This window comes from Anopheles funestus, chromosome 3RL (genome assembly GCF_943734845.2).
Source record: "Anopheles funestus chromosome 3RL, idAnoFuneDA-416_04, whole genome shotgun sequence".
Lineage (NCBI taxonomy): Eukaryota > Metazoa > Arthropoda > Insecta > Diptera > Culicidae > Anopheles > Anopheles funestus.
The window spans coordinates 47726319-47744000 of NC_064599.1; the positions used below are offsets into that span (position 1 = coordinate 47726319).

General features: G+C 39.9%; 2 protein-coding genes across 3 annotated transcripts in view; one reads left to right on the top strand and one right to left on the bottom strand.

The window, feature by feature from the left end:
• The window catches only part of LOC125767774 (uncharacterized), a 61894-nt gene that overhangs the window by 43548 nt on the left and 664 nt on the right, over positions 1-17682 (top strand). The window contains exon 2 of one of the 2 annotated variants that reach the window (XM_049434664.1): positions 12490-12729. The exons of the other annotated variant lie outside the window; for it this stretch is intronic. The gene's annotated coding sequence lies outside the window, so the exon portion shown is untranslated. Of the gene's footprint in view, positions 1-12489; positions 12730-17682 lie in introns of those variants that run through there. 2 annotated transcript variants of the gene reach the window in all.
• Positions 3-8034, bottom strand: LOC125767767 (cytochrome P450 4c3-like). Its single transcript, XM_049434654.1, has 5 exons — positions 7283-8034; positions 1782-1897; positions 1417-1696; positions 1242-1311; positions 3-1167 (listed from the first exon to the last, which is right to left on the bottom strand). Exons 1-5 carry the CDS (start codon positions 7488-7490, stop codon positions 252-254), a joined length of 1590 nt encoding a protein of 529 aa, XP_049290611.1. The 5' UTR covers positions 7491-8034; the 3' UTR covers positions 3-251.

The following is a 17682-nucleotide window of genomic DNA, read 5'->3' on the forward strand; positions in this document are numbered from 1 at the left end:
ATATGTAAAGTTGACAGTTAAGATTGCAGCTGTAAAGAGTTTATTTGAAACTTATCAGACACACCGCAGAGTGTACGAACACACAATAATATACCTCATTTATGTATATTCACTATGGCGGAATGAAGTAATTATATATATAAAAAAAAAGATTTTACATGTTGCTTTATTTATGTGATTACATAGCTTAAAACATAGAAAATGAATGAATGAATGTACGAGTTTCGGAACGTAATTCGAATGTTTCGCACCTAGATTCTTCTTTGGATACGTATCTTCAAGCCGCCTTTCGTGCGCATTACCAAGTCACCGTACAGTACCAGATCCTCGCGCCGCTGTACCGCTTCGATTCTATAGTTTCTCACCACCGCCGATATCACTGCCTTCTCTTCCAGTGCGCCAAACTTCTGTCCAATGCAGTTTCGTGGACCAGCACTGAATGGGATGTACGAGTAGGGATGACGATTGGCGCTATTCTCGGGCAAGAAGCGATCCGGGTTAAATTTCTCCGGATTGGGAAAGTACTGTGGATCGCGGTGCAACTGATACAGCATGATCACGGCATTCGTACCACTCGGAATGTGATGACCCTCGATGTCCACGCTTGTTGCGAGTGTGCGTGACAGCATTGGGATGCTAGGAAATAACCGTAGGCTCTCTTTTAAGCAGCATTCCAGATAGCGCATCTCTCCGAGCTCCGCCATTGTTGGATGTCGGTCTCTATCCCCACCCATGATGCCATCAATCTCCTGGAAGACACGCTCCTGTACGGTTGGTTCTGTGCCCAACAGGTACAGTATCCAAGCGAGCGCGGTCGCCGTCGTATCGTGTCCGCCTAAAATGAACGTATCGACCTCTTCGCGAATGTCTGCATCAGAGAGTATCTTGCCATCTTCCGAAAGCTCCAGCAAAAGATCCAGGAAAGCGAGCTGTTTCCGTTGGCCAGTTGCTTCGTCGTTGTCTGCTTGCACGGAGGATACGGACTCTGATGATTTTGTTTGCTTTCGCTGTTGATACATTTCCCGTCGTTTGTTGATCATGCTGTATGCAAAGTTGTGCAGTATCTTCAAACAATGCTCATGTTCATTGTGCGCTTTGGTAAATTGGAAAATAAAATCTGGACGCAACCAAAACTTCTGCAAGCGCTCTAGGATGATTTCTGATATCCTGAAAACATATAATTGATTTAAAGTTTCACAACAGTACAATGATTTCAGAGTTACAATTTGCTAGTGTTATACTTCTCATGAGCCTTTACGTATTCGGAATCGGATTTCTCCAATGCGTGGATAGGATACCCCATAGCCGTTTCTAATTAAATAATAAATTGGAAAAAACACTATCAGTGGAGCTCGATACAAACAAGATTGTTTTAATATTGTTAAGATTAAGAGTGATAATTAATACTTATCATACCGCAGATAATATCTAGCGACGTCAACGTAGCATATATCGTACAATCGAAACCGTCGGTGTTGTTGAGCTGCTTCTCCAGTTGTCGTACCAGCACAAAGCTCTGTTTGTTAAAAACCTCGACAAAGTTGGCCAGTATTTTGAAATGGAAGGTTGGCGTTAACATTTTACGGCGTTGGTGCCATTTTGCAGCGTGGCTCGTTAGCAGGCCCGTGCCGATCCATGGTTTGAGCAGGTCATAGTCACGACCTTTCTCGATGTTCTTGGAGCTAGAGAGGATTTTCTACTAACAGCAAAATATAGTGCAATTTACACACAGTTCTTTTCAGAAGCTGGTAAACATGAACTGAAGTAATAGTCCTTCATACCTCAGCCGCAGTTGCTTTAGAGATCAGTACATATGGTTTTAATCCAGCCCAGACCCGGTTGAATCCTTGACGTCGTCCATACAGCAACCTTGCTCCATTGATCGTACTAAACATTTCTGTGAAGAATAAGTTAAAACAAAATGCAAAGCTTGTATTATTCCGTGTCATAGCTATGGACGAACCCAACATGTTTGTGAGCATCCAGCCAACCAAAAATATTTTTAGAATTTGTTTTTAAGAATGCAGATGCAAAACATAAGATTGAAGGTGTTGGATTTGGATTCACCAACTTTTATTACGACTGTACGTCTCAACGGTCCGGAGCATGAGAGATTGATCGCTCGTTGAGATCTCTGGATTATCCTATCATCGGAAAAATCTGTTTTTCGGTTTGTGATGTAAACACCAAAGGGCTAGTGATTAGTAAAAACCTATTTTTTTCCAACTCCAACAAGTAATCCAACTCCGGGACAATTCGAATTCGATTCCGCATCAACTTCGAAATATTTCCGAGCGATCTTCAAGGTTGGAATTGGAATTAGATTTGTACGCACTATTAGGGAGATACAAAATTAATACTCAAAAAAAAATTCTAACACATAGACGATTCTTTTTTTTCCAAACGGACATATTTTCATCTGTTGATTACAGTGTAGATAGCGTTCGAGCGTTTTTTTTATAATAACTATATTTGTGCACACTACCAGATACACGCAAATTCTACGGAACAGCAATACTTGTTAAGCTGCGTTTTGTTTTCCGTTTCCAACTTTAAGAGTGACCTTCCTGAAAGTTTATTCGCAAGGCGTGTCCACCCCTATAAGCGAGGAAAAATACAGTGAAAGTGTAAATTATTTTGACTCAGGAGATTTAGTGCATATTCTGATAATGATCCTTGACATTTATCTACGAAAAATGCCCTTGAAGAATCACAACCGCAGATTGTGTCTGATGATGTGTCGCAGATGTGCGGCAAATGATGTATTTTCTCAATTTAAACGTAAACATAGTATACGATTCGTATCGGTGACGGATCAAGCTTATCGGAGGCCTTAAGCAGAATTTTAGCTGGAGCACCAAAACTAAAGATGGTCGTTCTGTCGACCAACTTAAATCATAGAGGTTTTTGTTTTGCGTCGGTCCACTATGACCGATCACGAAGGGGCCAAATTTTGAAAGGAACGCTGTAGTCATTTTTGGAAACCCTATATGCTTCGGGGTCCTCAAAAACACGACGCAGAACGGGTAGGGTATACTGAAATGTTCTAATCTGTTTTATGGTTGACGGCCTTGATTGTAGCTTCATCTATGTGTTTACGAATTTCTTAAGTGAAATTCAATCACATTCTTATACAATTTGGTTTTGCTAGATACCTGGCCGACGGGTACTGTCAGTTTAAATATAAGGCTCAGCTTTGATCAAACAAACAAAGCGATGAAATTAGCATTAACACATACCATAAGAAATAAGAAAATGAATTTCTATATGAAAATGGGTTATAAGCATTCATCGCCGACATCAAACCTTGGGAATTGTTTAAATACTTTGAACGAAATATAAACTGTAAGTGATTATGTAGAACTTTTTCTATATCTTATATACCACAACCTCTTGACTTGCTGTGGACGGGGTTACGGTCCGGATGGGATTTTATACGAGATCTTGTCGTGTTAAGAGTTGCGTCAAATTACGCAGGGCTAATATTAAGTTAAAAATATCAAAATGTATTTAAAAGAAAAATCATTGATTACATTGCATATAATCATGGGGCAATTCTGTAATTGTATCACATCGGACGAGGATCATTTCGACCCCCGGAATAGTATTATGCCAACTAGTCACTAAGACATTAAGTAGACTACCTGTACCCTGTCAATGCTGTTCTACATGCTTGTGCATATTTGTATGGATTCATGTAACAGCGACAGATCAGAAGGGTCATTCTCTTCTTTTCGGAGCTTCAATTAATTAAGACGTGCCTGGTAAATCCGACAAAGTGTTTTGCCTATTAGTATATAGTATATTAGTCCGTAAACAGCTGTGTCTGTGAATTGGCTTGAGATAATTCATAAAACCGCCATCAGGAATTTAGGTCACAGTTGGTTTACCACCTTAAATTTTCTGGCTGGGCTACAACTATGAAACTAGGAACCAAAGCGTTGCAGGACTCAGCTTTGATTCACAGCAGGGTTACTGCTCGGAACAATTGAAAACCATTCTCTAGTGAAAAAGGTTTTACTTTATTGTTCCATGATTAGATGCTTCTATCAATATTCAACACGGTTTGATTTTTTTTAAAGATGATTAGAACATCACAATCCAAATTCTTTTCGTTTGCCTACATTCAAACCTACATTAAATGTACTAAATGCAAGTTAAATTACATTAAAAATTTTAAATTATTAGAATTTGATAGTAGAACAGCTTTATTTAATGGCCAAGGAAAATTTTCACGGGTATATAGAGCAACCACGGTATATCGGCACCTGCTAAAATACCACGCAAACTAACCAAGTCCAAAAATAAATAGATACATTACAGAATTCAAGTAGACGACCAGGTATAAATTACCTAAAAGTGAATAAAAGTAACAGTATTTTTGTATTGCGAGTGTAGAATGGGAAAAGTGTGAACACTTAATGTTTAAATAAATAATTTAATTTTAAAGTGTTGAAATGTTTTATAATAATATAATGGCTCTTCCTAGACAGGGGCCTAGTAGGCTCCATTAAAGTTTTTAAGCTCGTGCACACAGTTTGAAAATCAGGTTCAATGTAAAAAGATACTCGATACACGGGGCTGTAGTTTTCTAAACTACTTTTTTTATTCGTTACTTTTTTTCTACCCTTTTCCCATCATTTTTGTATACCGTTCAGTGCATAAATCGTTCAGCATCTTCATTAAACCGTTGTCGGCGTATATGTGTAAATGTGTATATAAAGATGTTTTGAAAGTAGAAACGACTTAACGACATTTCAATTTATTTCAATGACATGAAGTGATCTGTTAACATAATTAGAATAACATCTTCCGATCCCATATAAGGTTTAACGGGCCATGTTAATGCAAATGCCAATTGCGATAATTGTTACTTATAAAATTAAAAAATATAAAGAAAAATGGACCGTTTGGCGTTAAGTTGGGCAGTGGTACATAGCATGTCTACATGAAACAAAGGATAATCTTATTATTTGAGCACACCCCCAAGGTCGTGCTACAATTGAAAACAATGGCAACATATCAACAAAATTGTTTATTCATTATTCATAACGGAAGTCGCCAAAGTGATTTAAAATGTACTACCACGATCATGAACAAGCGATTCAAGTGTGTGCGCCTTGCACGTGCTATTGCTCGGACCAACAATTTTAGCCATGCGTTTAATGTGTTAATGCGAATAACCGTTACGTGTGCTCTTGAAAACCATGCACCTTGCATGATGATGATTATTGCAATTGCAGTTCGAGAAGATAGCATCCAATTTGAATTGCGAAATACCCAAAAAAAAGGCATCGCAGATCCTTTCACTTTACACCTCGTGTAATAATGTTTAAAACATATTCGACATCTTCTCACTTGTATGTACCCTTTGCCCCAAACATTGTGTACAACCTTCGAATGCAACATAAATTCCTCAATCTCTCTTTCTCTCTCTCTCTCTCTCTCGTCTTTTCTTAGGTCATTAAGACCTCTAAGGTTTTGCCGGCCATTTTTAGCTTACTAGACGAAACAGGATAGTCAGCCCTTGCTAGAGGCGGGAACGGTCCGGATGAGATTTGGAACCCGCCCCTGTCGTGTGAAACCGGCGCCGTTTATCATATACACCACCGAGCCACCCCCATAAATTTACCATTTAAATCTTTTTGTAACACCATTGCAAACAAGTCATGCGACCGTTAAGCTTTCGGTTACCAAACTGTTTACTCTGATTGCAGACTAGAGAAAGAACGGACTTAACGCGACAAAGGGATGGAAAAGTGAACGAAGTACACATGAGTTAATGACGCCGGTACGCCTGTTTTACCTTGGAACATTTGGATGACGGTGAGCTGAATCTTTGTGCTGGAAGTGCTGGACTGTCTTTGGGATCACAAATAATCTTAACATGAGGTGTGTCGTGCTGGTTTATGTTACAAGCATGCGGTAGTGGCCTCATGGAGAAGCTTTTTAAATAAAAATTTTACGCCTGTTATACTGTTTGTCGTTGTGTAGGAAGTGTTGAACCATCAAAGTAATCGTCTGCCGAGCCCGATCAAGTTGCTTGATCCATCTTGGTAACAGGAACAGTTTTGCGAATCGAGCATGCTGGACAATCTTTCAAGGTTTTGATGACCGTAATGCCCATGACCGCGTGCAATCCGCATTATGACAGCAATGCACCTAGCAGAAAGGTTTGGTGTAATCATGCTCACAAGCTCGTAAACTTTTCTTTGTACTCTTGCTGCGACTTAAAAAATGTTTAACATTAAAGTGTAGAACGGTACGAAATTTAAAAATATTTACACAATATTTAGCGCCAGGTGCAAAATAAAACAAAAGTTCATCTTCTATGCCTAATGCTACTTAACGTGATTTTAATAGAGTGACAATATTTTCACTTCTTTTTTGTTTTTGAATGAAACTCATCATTAACGATTGGCTCAATAGACAGACGAATAACGAGTCCATCCATTTATTTCGTAATATTAATGATACGCCCGAAATGTGCCGATCATCATTAGTCACACCTAATGGGCGTGCTTCCGGTTTTAATATAGATTCAACCAACGGGTAGACGTAAGAGAATATATTAAAGCATGTGAGATGCTCCGAATGTTTGTTTGTTTTTTTTTTAATTGTGATTGCTCTGCATATTAAGATTTATGTCACCTTCACAGGTGTGACAGGTTTAAATTAGGCAAATTAAACTCATCATGGTTGTCCAGATTGACATCAAATTGCTCTTTTCGGGGGAAAAAAGTATTATTTTGTGATTTATGTATCTGTGCATGTTTTATTGCAAATTTTGTTGGATGTTATGTAAAGTTTACGTAAAAAAAAAATTCCTCTCTAGAGCTTTAGGAAGGTCATATAGAACTTTGTGACCTTTTTCCCTTGTTGTAATAGAACTTAAAAATAAAAACAAAACTCCATAAAATTTATATCATCACCCAATCGTTTACAAAGATCATTTACGCCGTACTAAATGTCCTTGACTGAAGCTTGTGACCTAGGACAAAAGTACCGCAAACAAACGTAATTTACACATTATATTAAACCCAACGATGTTATACGAAATCGCACAAAAAAAAACATTGTACGAAGGGTTTTATTTTTGTTATGATGTTCTGTTCGGTCATGTCTACGAATGTGAAGCGAATGATCCACCAACGCCGGAAACCATTTTGCACAATTCACAGCACTACGCAAATCAATCCATTCTTGACCGTGCATGGCCAAGAACCCGGTTATTGATCAATCACAGTGATAGCCGAATACGGTACAAATGCTAATTTCTTACCATCACGATCAACCAACCATTGCAAACTGTTGCCCAGTAATGGTAGAGCAGGTGGTCCAGGAATGCGATTGATGTGTTTCACTATCTCTGCGCGTTGTCGCTGGAAGATGACAGCTGAAGCTACTACACCCAGCATCACTATCCAAGCTGTCGGTGACAACAGTTGGAGTGCGTTTGGTAGCAGATCGTACCACAAAATCGAACTCATCGCTACACTAGCAATGCCTTGCTACTGGTAGATAAGTGTTTTGTAGTGTTGTGAATATATATTTTTCTCAAGAAAGATAAACAATTAAACACTCTAACTGTAAGCGCCACTTAACCAACTCCAAAACTCAATCCTCGTGCACCGAATGTTATTTTAGAATGGAACTAATTGTCAGGAAGCGTCTGTGGTTATTCGCACCGGTCCACAGCCTTAATTGTACTAAACGGTGCGCAGCATCGCATGGTTACCTTTATATTGACATCTTCTGCTTCAGCACAGCGTAAACCTTTGCCGCGAACTGTGATATAGAGCGGTAGTGAGCACGATCGTGTGTTGAGCGTTGCTATAATTTGAGAGAAGGATGGATTAACTCTTGAGCAGAATCGGGAACATATATGTAGATGGTGTGTATGTGCTATGAAGATGAGCTCTAGATTAATAACATTTTAACAAGTTAAAATATTGCGTAAAAAAGTTGTTTAAGACGCTGCCAATCGACACGATTGTATCGAACATGAGAAAGACAAAACCCCTGCATGATGTTTAATTTCTTTCACTGTGAGAAGCTGTGAGAGTTTTCATTCTCACTGCACAAGTTAGCTACAGTGTGTATCAAAATTATTGTTTGACCGAACATTATTTAAAACATTTTAAACATTATTGTTTGATTGATACTACTAGTATTATTGTAACTATTAACACAAAAATATTGTTTTGTTGTTGTATACATATATGTTGAAGTTATTTGCCAAATTCTAACGATGTTTCGTACTCAGGTCAGTCAGGGTCAGTTTGGATGCGGTTGCAACGTTTCACTCGACGTTAATGGCTTATTTCAGTTTGACGCTTTATTACAACGGTATGCAATTTCATTCTAATCTCAATCTCTACACACACCAGTACTGCGCTCACCAGCACAACTGCCGTCTAACCAGTTCCCTCAACAAGTTACAAGGATTGCCTATCTTAAGGCGAAAAACTCATATTAATTTCTTTGGTCTCTAAATCTTCTTCAATCGCGCATGGAACGAATTTAATCTCGGAAATCTGAATGTGCAAACCCTACCTTCGATACGAGCTAGTATAAAAAGTAGCTAGCCTTCTGGCAGTACTAAACAATTATGTGTGATAATCACACTAAAATCCTAAGGTAGGTAACGGATTTATGGTAACTGCACTTTGCCTTTTAAATATAGTGTTCTTTATATTTCCTTTAGCACGATATATGGTCGCATTCATATTTTAGAGTTATTTTTATCAGAAGCTAATAATGTTATTTTACAGTTTTACATCATTACTTCCTGAACAACTTCCTCCTATAAATATATACCAAAAAAAATTCAAATTTAAAGTTTTACAAATATACCAAATTAACTGACGATGCTCTTCGTTGTCGACATCTTGGAAAATCATTTTAAACCTTGCCAACCATTTTCTATCAGGAAAACGCATTTGTTTGCGCAAGTACGACAATTATTATCTGCTAATAATGATTTCTGCTTTTGCTTAAATGTTAGGCATAATTTTCCAGTAAAAGGTTTTGTTATTTTGATCATGGTGATGGCCCATCTCTAACACCTACATTGGATTGAGATAATCGAATTATCAGATTACCAGCGACCCAATTACATATGTGTATAATATGTCATCAACGTAAAGATTTAACTGTTTTAAAAGTAAATCGTGGGCAATATTGCGTGATGCTAAAAATGTTTTAGAAGTCTGAAGTCTGTAGAGCGGGAAAATATTTTTTTCTTTTCATGTTGTTTGGTCAAAATCTCTATTATCATTTCTCAATGCAATGTAGTCACATACTTATGTTTATAGTATCTTTGACTAACTTAATTTTTGGGGGCGGGCCGGTGTTGTATGTGTTTATTATATACGCCGGTGCCGGCCCACACGGGATCGAATCCCATCCGAACCGTTTTCCCGTAGCATGGACTGACTATCAATCCATGTTGTAAAATAAGTATTGATACGGCCAGGCCGTGCTTAAGAAGTAAAAAAAACTAACTTAATTTCAATAATTTATAAATCCGGGAAAAAACTAAAAGTATTATCACCCTATATTTACTCTATAAACTATGAACAATAACATACATTAACAAAGAGGCTGCATAGTCTTCTAAACTCTGTCAACGTTCTAACATTCACTATTTCGCTTGGCATAAATTCATTGCTCGTGCCGTTAAGTAATTTGGCAATCGCAATCATGTTAATGTCCACTAAGTAATTTATCAATAAAGATCGTGGTCTGAAATCATCTCAATACCCCACTCGATACATGCCACTCGAAAGTGCTCCCGAATGTTCCGGCATAGCACCCGGCAGACGTGAAGAACTACACATGACTGAGAACGCAACAGACATGATTTTTCCTTAAGAAGAATCGACAAGTGAAAGAGTCAGGTGAACAACTGTCCTGATAGATGAGCAAGAGCTGATCGACAGATTGAAGTGCGACGTCGATGGAATTCATAACTGAGTGAATACATAAGTTACGGGATCAGGTGTAAAAAGCAGTAGAGAGACTCTGTGCGTGTCGACATGTAATTTGACGAAGTGCCCCACCATCCGTGGACGACGTCACCAGGACCATGAAACTACTGAAATGTATCAAATCAGCTGGCAGTGATGGTCTGGTGGCAGAACTCTTCAAAAAGGGGCCCACCGAAGTTTTTCGCTATTATTTATCGACTGAATGTTCATATTTGGGAACAGGAGGAGCTACCGAATGTGAGGAAGCTGAGTGTTATACAACCAGTGTACAAACAGGTTGGACTGTGCTACCTTCCGATCCATCACAGCCATGAATGTCATCTATGAGATTCGGTCCCAAATACTCTACTGCACACATGCTCCACTTGCCACAGGGGGTTTTTGCAGGGTCTACAAAGAATATTCAACCAAAAATACACCACCTACCCGGGTAGGTAGTGCAATTTTTATTGAATTTTGCACATTTCCATGGTCAAATGAATTTTTATTCAATTCTAAAAGATATTTTTACTTCATTGTAATTGTAAAACAGTTTCATACCAAAACATTAACCTGTTATTTTTTAAATTTCGAATCATAGTTTTATTCTACCAATCATTTTTACATCCTTATTTCTATAACCACCCACCTGGGTATGTCATCCATTTTGTACGGGTTTTGGCGTTTTCTGCGTTGAAAAGTATAAATATTTTCGTTTTTAGCTGTTGTATTGCCGTCAAATTTTCAAAAAAGTTGCCTTAAATTACTTAACTTTATTTAATTAAAGCAGAACTTCTGTGCAAAATGTATTACATACCCGGGTAGGTGGTTATAGAAGTAAGGATGTAAAATTGATTGGTAGAATAAAACTATGATTCGAAGTAAGTAAGTAAGTAAGAAGTAAATCGAATATTGAATGAAAAGTATATTTAAAAAAATAACAAAAATATGATTTGTTGGCACGATTCACTGTTCTTGTAATGTTCAAACCAACGTGACATTCGAATCAGCTCGCACTAGTTGTCCTCTACATAGAGTTGCTGAATGATCACTTGGGTTGACGGACCGAAAATTCTTGCTAGTAGATTGAGAAAGTTTCGCTTTTATCAACATGATTTTTACATATATGATAGAAAACATGTTTTTTCTTCTATACTTTCTATAGTTTCAAGCCTATAGCTTCATTATATTAAATGTTATTAGGATTTAAAAGTGCAAAACATACCCGGGTAGGTGGTTATTGAAATGAAGGTTAAGGATGGTTGTATCAATCACAGCAATTTTTTTTCAAACAAAGTAGATGGCAAACAAACGTAAAATAAGAGTCCTCTTACTTGATGTAATACATATTACTTAAAATAGGTAAGAAGAGGGAAAGTATGTTTGGGGCTTCGCTAACTTGCGCTTCTTGGGAGCATATTGAGCATTAAATAGGTGCTCAATTTATGCATTGTGTTGTTTGCCAGCAGGTGTAATGTGTATTTCTGCATCGATGATAGTTGGTAATGGTTTATGTTCTTCCTGTTGATGATCCTTCTTTAAAATATTTAAGCGTTTTTTTTTTTATTCGGATGGACTGTTGCGGCGTGGCGATACTACCTTGGCATTCGAAATTCTTTCAATCATATCTCGATGAAGGGTATTGGTGCGGACAGCGGTTTGAGTTGGGAAAGATACCAATGATCACCTGGATCACCCTTCACAGGCAAGAAGTGGTTGTCGAATTGTAGTCAATTGTGTTCGAGGGTTTATCAGCACAAGATATGTGTTGTGCCCCGATGCTCAGACATTCCTGTTCGAAAACGAACTAATTCAACAGCAGTACCAATCAACAATCGTTGCAAAGGAATTAGAAATCCTCTAGAACTATTTCAGAGGATAGACCGTAGGGTGCTATAGACCAAAGATACGTCCATTGTTCGGGTGCCACAATACTCCCGATTTGAATTAATTGGCGGAAGATGCGGCTAGGTGGATTCTCCATCGTTGCTCGGGACCAGTATGGGAAGACCTACAAAGGGTTATGTTTACACGCACTTGGAAACCAACGGAACTGCTATTTCTGCATCAGTGGAAGGAAGGTGTCCATGCTGCCATACCACGGGCCATGGGTTAACAACGTGCTCCTAATTCCACATTGCGCTTACTGACATCATACGATGCTTCACGATCCACTTATGCCAATCGGTTCATCCTTCGTTGGTGATCGAGCAATCTAGAAGCCCCAAGGAGTCGAGAAAACTGAAGCCTAGATCAGAGTTTCTTGATGTTACTTTCCAGAAGCACGGGAGGAGACGTATAAACATGCGGAAATACATCTTTTCGTGGATGCCGTGTGCTGTATCTACGGGTCGTCTGCGCTGCTGGCGATCCTCGCTGTACACTGATATGTGGAAAGGCAAAGGTATCTCCTCGGAAGCATCTGACGCATAGAACTACATGCTTGTTTAAACGGGACGCATATATTGAAATCTACGGAACAATATCAACCATTCCGGGTGTTCCGTTTCATCGGAAGTTTTGTTTTTGTTTTTTGTTTTTTTTCTCTCTGTTGTGGTGTGTCGTTCGGTACCTGCGGATAAACAGGAACAAAAAAGGGTCCTTTTTATACAAGGCGGTAAGCGGTATAACGGACGGTTCCGCGAAATGCACGCCACAGCGGAGGGAGTAAAGTTTTGGGGTTTGTACACGGGTGCAAACCAGTACGTGATCGATAGCGGTGGAGTTAAGTCGCAAGAAGCGAAATAGACCAGTTCTTGTGCGTAATTAGATGTTCAGTGCCTTATTAAATCCGCTGAGATATCACATGGTCCTTCGAACCGGATGATATTAGGTAGCTGAATATCAATAGAGATCGCTTCATCATGACTCGCACACCTCGAACGCCACGCACACCAGCCGTGAAATCGGTCGGAGAACCGGGCTGGGTGGATGCAATTATTGCAGCGAAGCCAAACATTCATATGCGTGATCTTGCATGTGAGGAGTTAGGTCGTATAATGGACAATATTTTGCAGGCGAAGAATGAGGGAAAGGCGCTGACCGCGGTACAGTGCAAAGTGTACGGGAAAAAGGCAGATAGTGCATTGGAAGAGCATAACAAGCATTATGCTGAAATTATTAAGCTTGTTGTTGGTGATAGTGCAGTGCATGACGCCAAGTATAAGGAAACTATTAAATTGCATGAGGAGGTGATGTTGGAATTAGAGAGTGCATCTGAAGCCTTTGTGGCAAAGTCAGCATCATCTCAAGCAATGGTTTCAGGTCCCAGTGTCCCACCAGTGATTGTGCATGCCCCATTGCCTCGCCCCATACCTACGTTTAGTGGCAAGTATGAGGAATGGGAGCGATTTAAGACAATTTTTAGAGACATTGTGGACAAAAGTGGTGACAATCCGCGTATAAAACTTTATCACCTTGAAAAGGCCTTGAGCGGTGATGCGGCCAAGGTAATTGATCAAAAGACAATAAATGACGGTAACTACGAACGCGCGTGGCAACTCTTATCCGATCGCTATGAGAATAAGCGTCGTATGGTGGACCTACGTATTAGTGGACTGTTTAGTTTAAAGAAATTAACCGAAGAGAACTATGTCGGTCTGCGTAATTTAGTGGAATCAGTGGAGAGCCACGTGGAAAACCTGAAGTATTTAGGTGAAGATTTTGCCGGGCTTTCTTGTACGATGGTGATATATCTAATATCTAATTCGTTGGATATCGAGACCAAAAAGTTATGGGAAGCTAGCATCCCTAAAAATGAACTCCCGAATTACGAAAAAACCTTGTGCTTTCTAAAAGAAAGAGTTTCGGTGTTAGAAAGGTGCCAAGCAAATGTTGCAGTTGGACAAAAGGGTCGTTTCGTTGAAAAAAGGCCAAATTACAACGAAAATTCACCCATGAAACGAAATGCGGCTTCAACTTCGTTCGTTGAAAATGTGCCTAGTGAAAAGGTTTGTGATTTGTGCAAGGGACTACATGGAACGAACAAATGTCCGGAAATCGTTTTGTTAGAAGGAAAACAACGTGCGCAATACGTAAAATCAAAACGGCTTTGTTTGATTTGCTTGAAACCAGGACATTGGCGAAACCGTTGCAAATCGCGTGTGAAGTGTAGTAAGTGCGAAGGAGCACACAACACAATTTTACATTATGACAATAACTCGGTGAAGTCAGAACAAGCTTCAAGTGAATCCGAAAGAGTGAGCGCAAGCCAGCATGCTGATAATGCCGCTAACTCGGGGAGTATTGTTCTATTGCAAACTGTTCTGCTTTACGCGGAATCAGCGAACAAGGAGTTGTTGTTGTGTCGTGCGCTGTTGGATAGTGGATCGCAGATCAGTTGTGTTACGGAAGCGCTTGCGGTGAAATTAGGCGTAAATTTGGTGAATGTGAACGTGCCAATAAAAGGAATTGGAAACATTGATTCGCCTGTAAGGCAGAAGTGTTCCTTTACTGTGAAATCCCGATGCACCGATTTTTCTATGGGTATCACGTGTTTTGTGTATCGCGAAATTACTGGTAAAATGCCATCTGTTAAATTCGATATTAGTTCGTGGAACTTGCCTGATAGTGCGTTGTTGGCCGATCCAACCTTTAACGATCCAGGCAGTGTGGACATTTTGCTGGGAATGGATTGTCTCTCGGAATTAACAATATCAGGGTCCGTGAAAAGAGCGAACACACTACCGATGATCACCGAAACCCGTCTTGGTTGGGTAATAGGAGGACGTGTTGCGGATTTATACAAGGAAAGTGAAATGTTTACCAACGTATCGACAAATGATCGTTTAGGATCAATAATGCAAAGGTTTTGGGAAATAGAAGACGTTACAAGTGAGCGTTCTGTGAAATCTGAGGACGAAATGTGCGAAACCCATTTTCTCGAAACACACTATCGCGAATCAACAGGCAGATATGTTGTGAAATTGCCCCTGAAGGAATCGGTACAACAATTGAGCAGTTCGCGACGCGTGGCGTTACAGAGATTCTTTGCGTTAGAAGCCAAGTTGTTGAAAAATCCACAGTTGCGATCGCAATATCAAGCATTTATGAGTGAATACGAAGATTTAGGTCACTGCAGAGTGGTAGACGAAAGTAAGGACGATCCATCATCAAGGAAGTGGTATCTCCCACATCATGCTGTCCTCAACCCGACAAAAAGCACCACAAAATGCCGTGTGGTTTTTGATGCTTCAGCGAAGGTCAACGGAAGATCATTAAATGATGTTATGATGACAGGACCAAAGGTACAACACGACTTACTTTCCATCATGCTTCGTTTTCGAATGCCTCGCTATGTGGTAAGCGCCGACATAGCCAAAATGTTTCGACAAATAAAGGTGGATCCCTGCGACAGCCCACTACAAAGAATATTCTGGAGAGCAACATCAAATGAACCGCTGCGCGTATTGGAGTTAACTACAGTTACTTACGGAACTGCAGCAGCACCATTCCTTGCGACGCGAACACTGCTACAACTTGCCAGCGATGAGAGAGAACGTTTTCCTTTGGCAAGTCGCATAATCGAGGAAAATTTTTACGTTGACGATGGTTTGTTCGGGGCTAATGATATCAGAACTGTTCTTGAAGCACAAACTCAACTCATCGAGATATTCAAAACCGCAGGTATGAAGCTTCATAAATGGACAGCGAACGATAAAAGACTCTTGGAATCTATTCCCAAGGAAGACTGCGATGTATTGACAAAATTCGATGACTGTGAGGCTAACGAGTTTATAAAAACGTTAGGTTTGATGTGGAACCCGAATGCTGATGAGTTCATGTTTTTAGCAAAGGCTCCAAATATTGATAAAACTCCTACGAAGCGAGAGGTTCTTTCAACTATAGCCAGAATATTTGATCCGCTTGGTCTCATATCCCCAGTGGTTGTTATAGCAAAAATGCTGATGCAAAGGCTGTGGATAGCAAAACTAAACTGGGATGATCATATCGATGAGCCACTGATGGTAGAATGGAACAACTTTTTGAAGGCCTTGCCAATCGACAATCAGGTTCGAATTCCTCGACATGTAGTGAGTACAGATGCAGTCTCGAATGAAATACATGGGTTTGCGGACGCCTCGTTAAATGCTTATGGCGCTTGTGTATATATACGATCATTGAATGAGAACGGGACCGCCCAGTTACGTTTAGTTGTCGGTAAATCTCGAGTCGCACCATTATCAGGCGTAACTATCCCGAGAATGGAGTTGCTGGCTGCAGTGTTACTTTGTCGATTGGTAAAAATGGTACTCAAGGTATTGAATGGTTCGCATTTTGAAAGTGTCAACATGTGGTCAGATAGCCAGGTAGTTTTGGCATGGTTGAAGAAACCTTTGGATCACCTTAACGTCTTCGTTCGGAACCGTGTAGCGGAAATCAATGAAAATTCTGTCTTCATCTGGCGTTACGTCCGTACAAATCATAATCCAGCCGATGTAATTTCGAGGGGTCAAACGGCGTCACTTCTGATGGAAAATGACATGTGGTGGAATGGTCCTGAATTCCTGAGAAGTAATTTTTTGCCATCAGAACCCATGGAGGATCTACGCGATGAAGAGATTCCTGATTTACGCAAGGTGGTTACCTGCAGCGTCACAGTACCGCTTGATATTCTTCCGATCCTGGTAAAATTTGAATCTTTTCGAAAGACACAAAGAATAGTAGCATACGTTGTACGATTCAAACAAAATGCCAAACGACGTAAGGGTGAACGCATTAATGACCCAAAGCCTACAATTGCTGAGTTGCGAGAATCAACGCGTTGGATTGTAAGAGCTATTCAGCATCATGAGTTGTCGGATGTAGTGTCGGCAGTAAAGCAAGGTAAACCTGTGCAACGATACCAGAATCTGAATCTCTTCTTGGATGGTGAGCTGCTGAGAGTTGGAGGTCGTATACGCAAGTCAGATCTGTCGTATGACAATAAACATCAGCTGTTACTGCCACATCGTAGCATCATAACTAAGCGTTTGATTGCAGCAATTCATCGTGAAAATCTACACATCGGCCCGTCTGGAGTGATTTCTATTTTGCGTCAGCAATTCTGGATTGTGAATGCAAGATCAACGGTTCGAAAGGTGCTGCACGAATGCATTGTTTGCTTCAGAAGTAGTCCAAGTACTATGGATCAACAAATGGGTGATCTACCTACCTGTCGAGTAACAGCTGCTCCTACCTTTCAACGTGTAGGTTTGGATTTCGCTGGTCCAATTATGTTGAAATCAGGTATCCGTCGTGTTACTGCTACGAAAGGATACGTATGTCTATTTGTGTGTATGGTCACAAAGGCGATTCATTTGGAGGCTGTAGAGAATCTTTCAACTGGCGCTTTTCTTGCTGCCTTGAGACGATTTGTATCCAGACGAGGAATACCTGAAGAAATCTACAGTGATAATGCTACTAATTTTGTTGGAGCAAAACATGAGCTTCGTGAGTTATATGAAATGTTCAAGGATGAAACATCGAAACAAGGCATTTTCCAGTTCTGCCAAGAGAAAGAAGTTACGTGGAAAATGATCCCACCTAATGCTCCTCATTTTGGAGGGATTTGGGAAGCTGGCGTAAAAAGTTTCAAAAGCGTATTAAAAAGAGTTTATAAGTCTGCTTCGTTAACTATAACCGACTTCTACACGCTTCTGTGTCAAATTGAAGCTATGTTAAACTCGCGACCATTATACGCCCTTTCAAACGATCCACATGATCTGGACTG

Coding starts and splice junctions, on each gene's coding strand:
- LOC125767767 (XM_049434654.1), bottom strand. CDS start 7,490: ATGAGTTCGATTTTGTGGTACGATCTGCTACCAAACGCACTCCAACTG. Junction 1,898..7,282: donor ATGGTTGGTTGATCGTGATG/GTAAGAAATTAG, acceptor TATTCTTCACAG/AAATGTTTAGTACGATCAAT. Junction 1,697..1,781: donor CTAAAGCAACTGCGGCTGAG/GTATGAAGGACT, acceptor TGCTGTTAGTAG/AAAATCCTCTCTAGCTCCAA.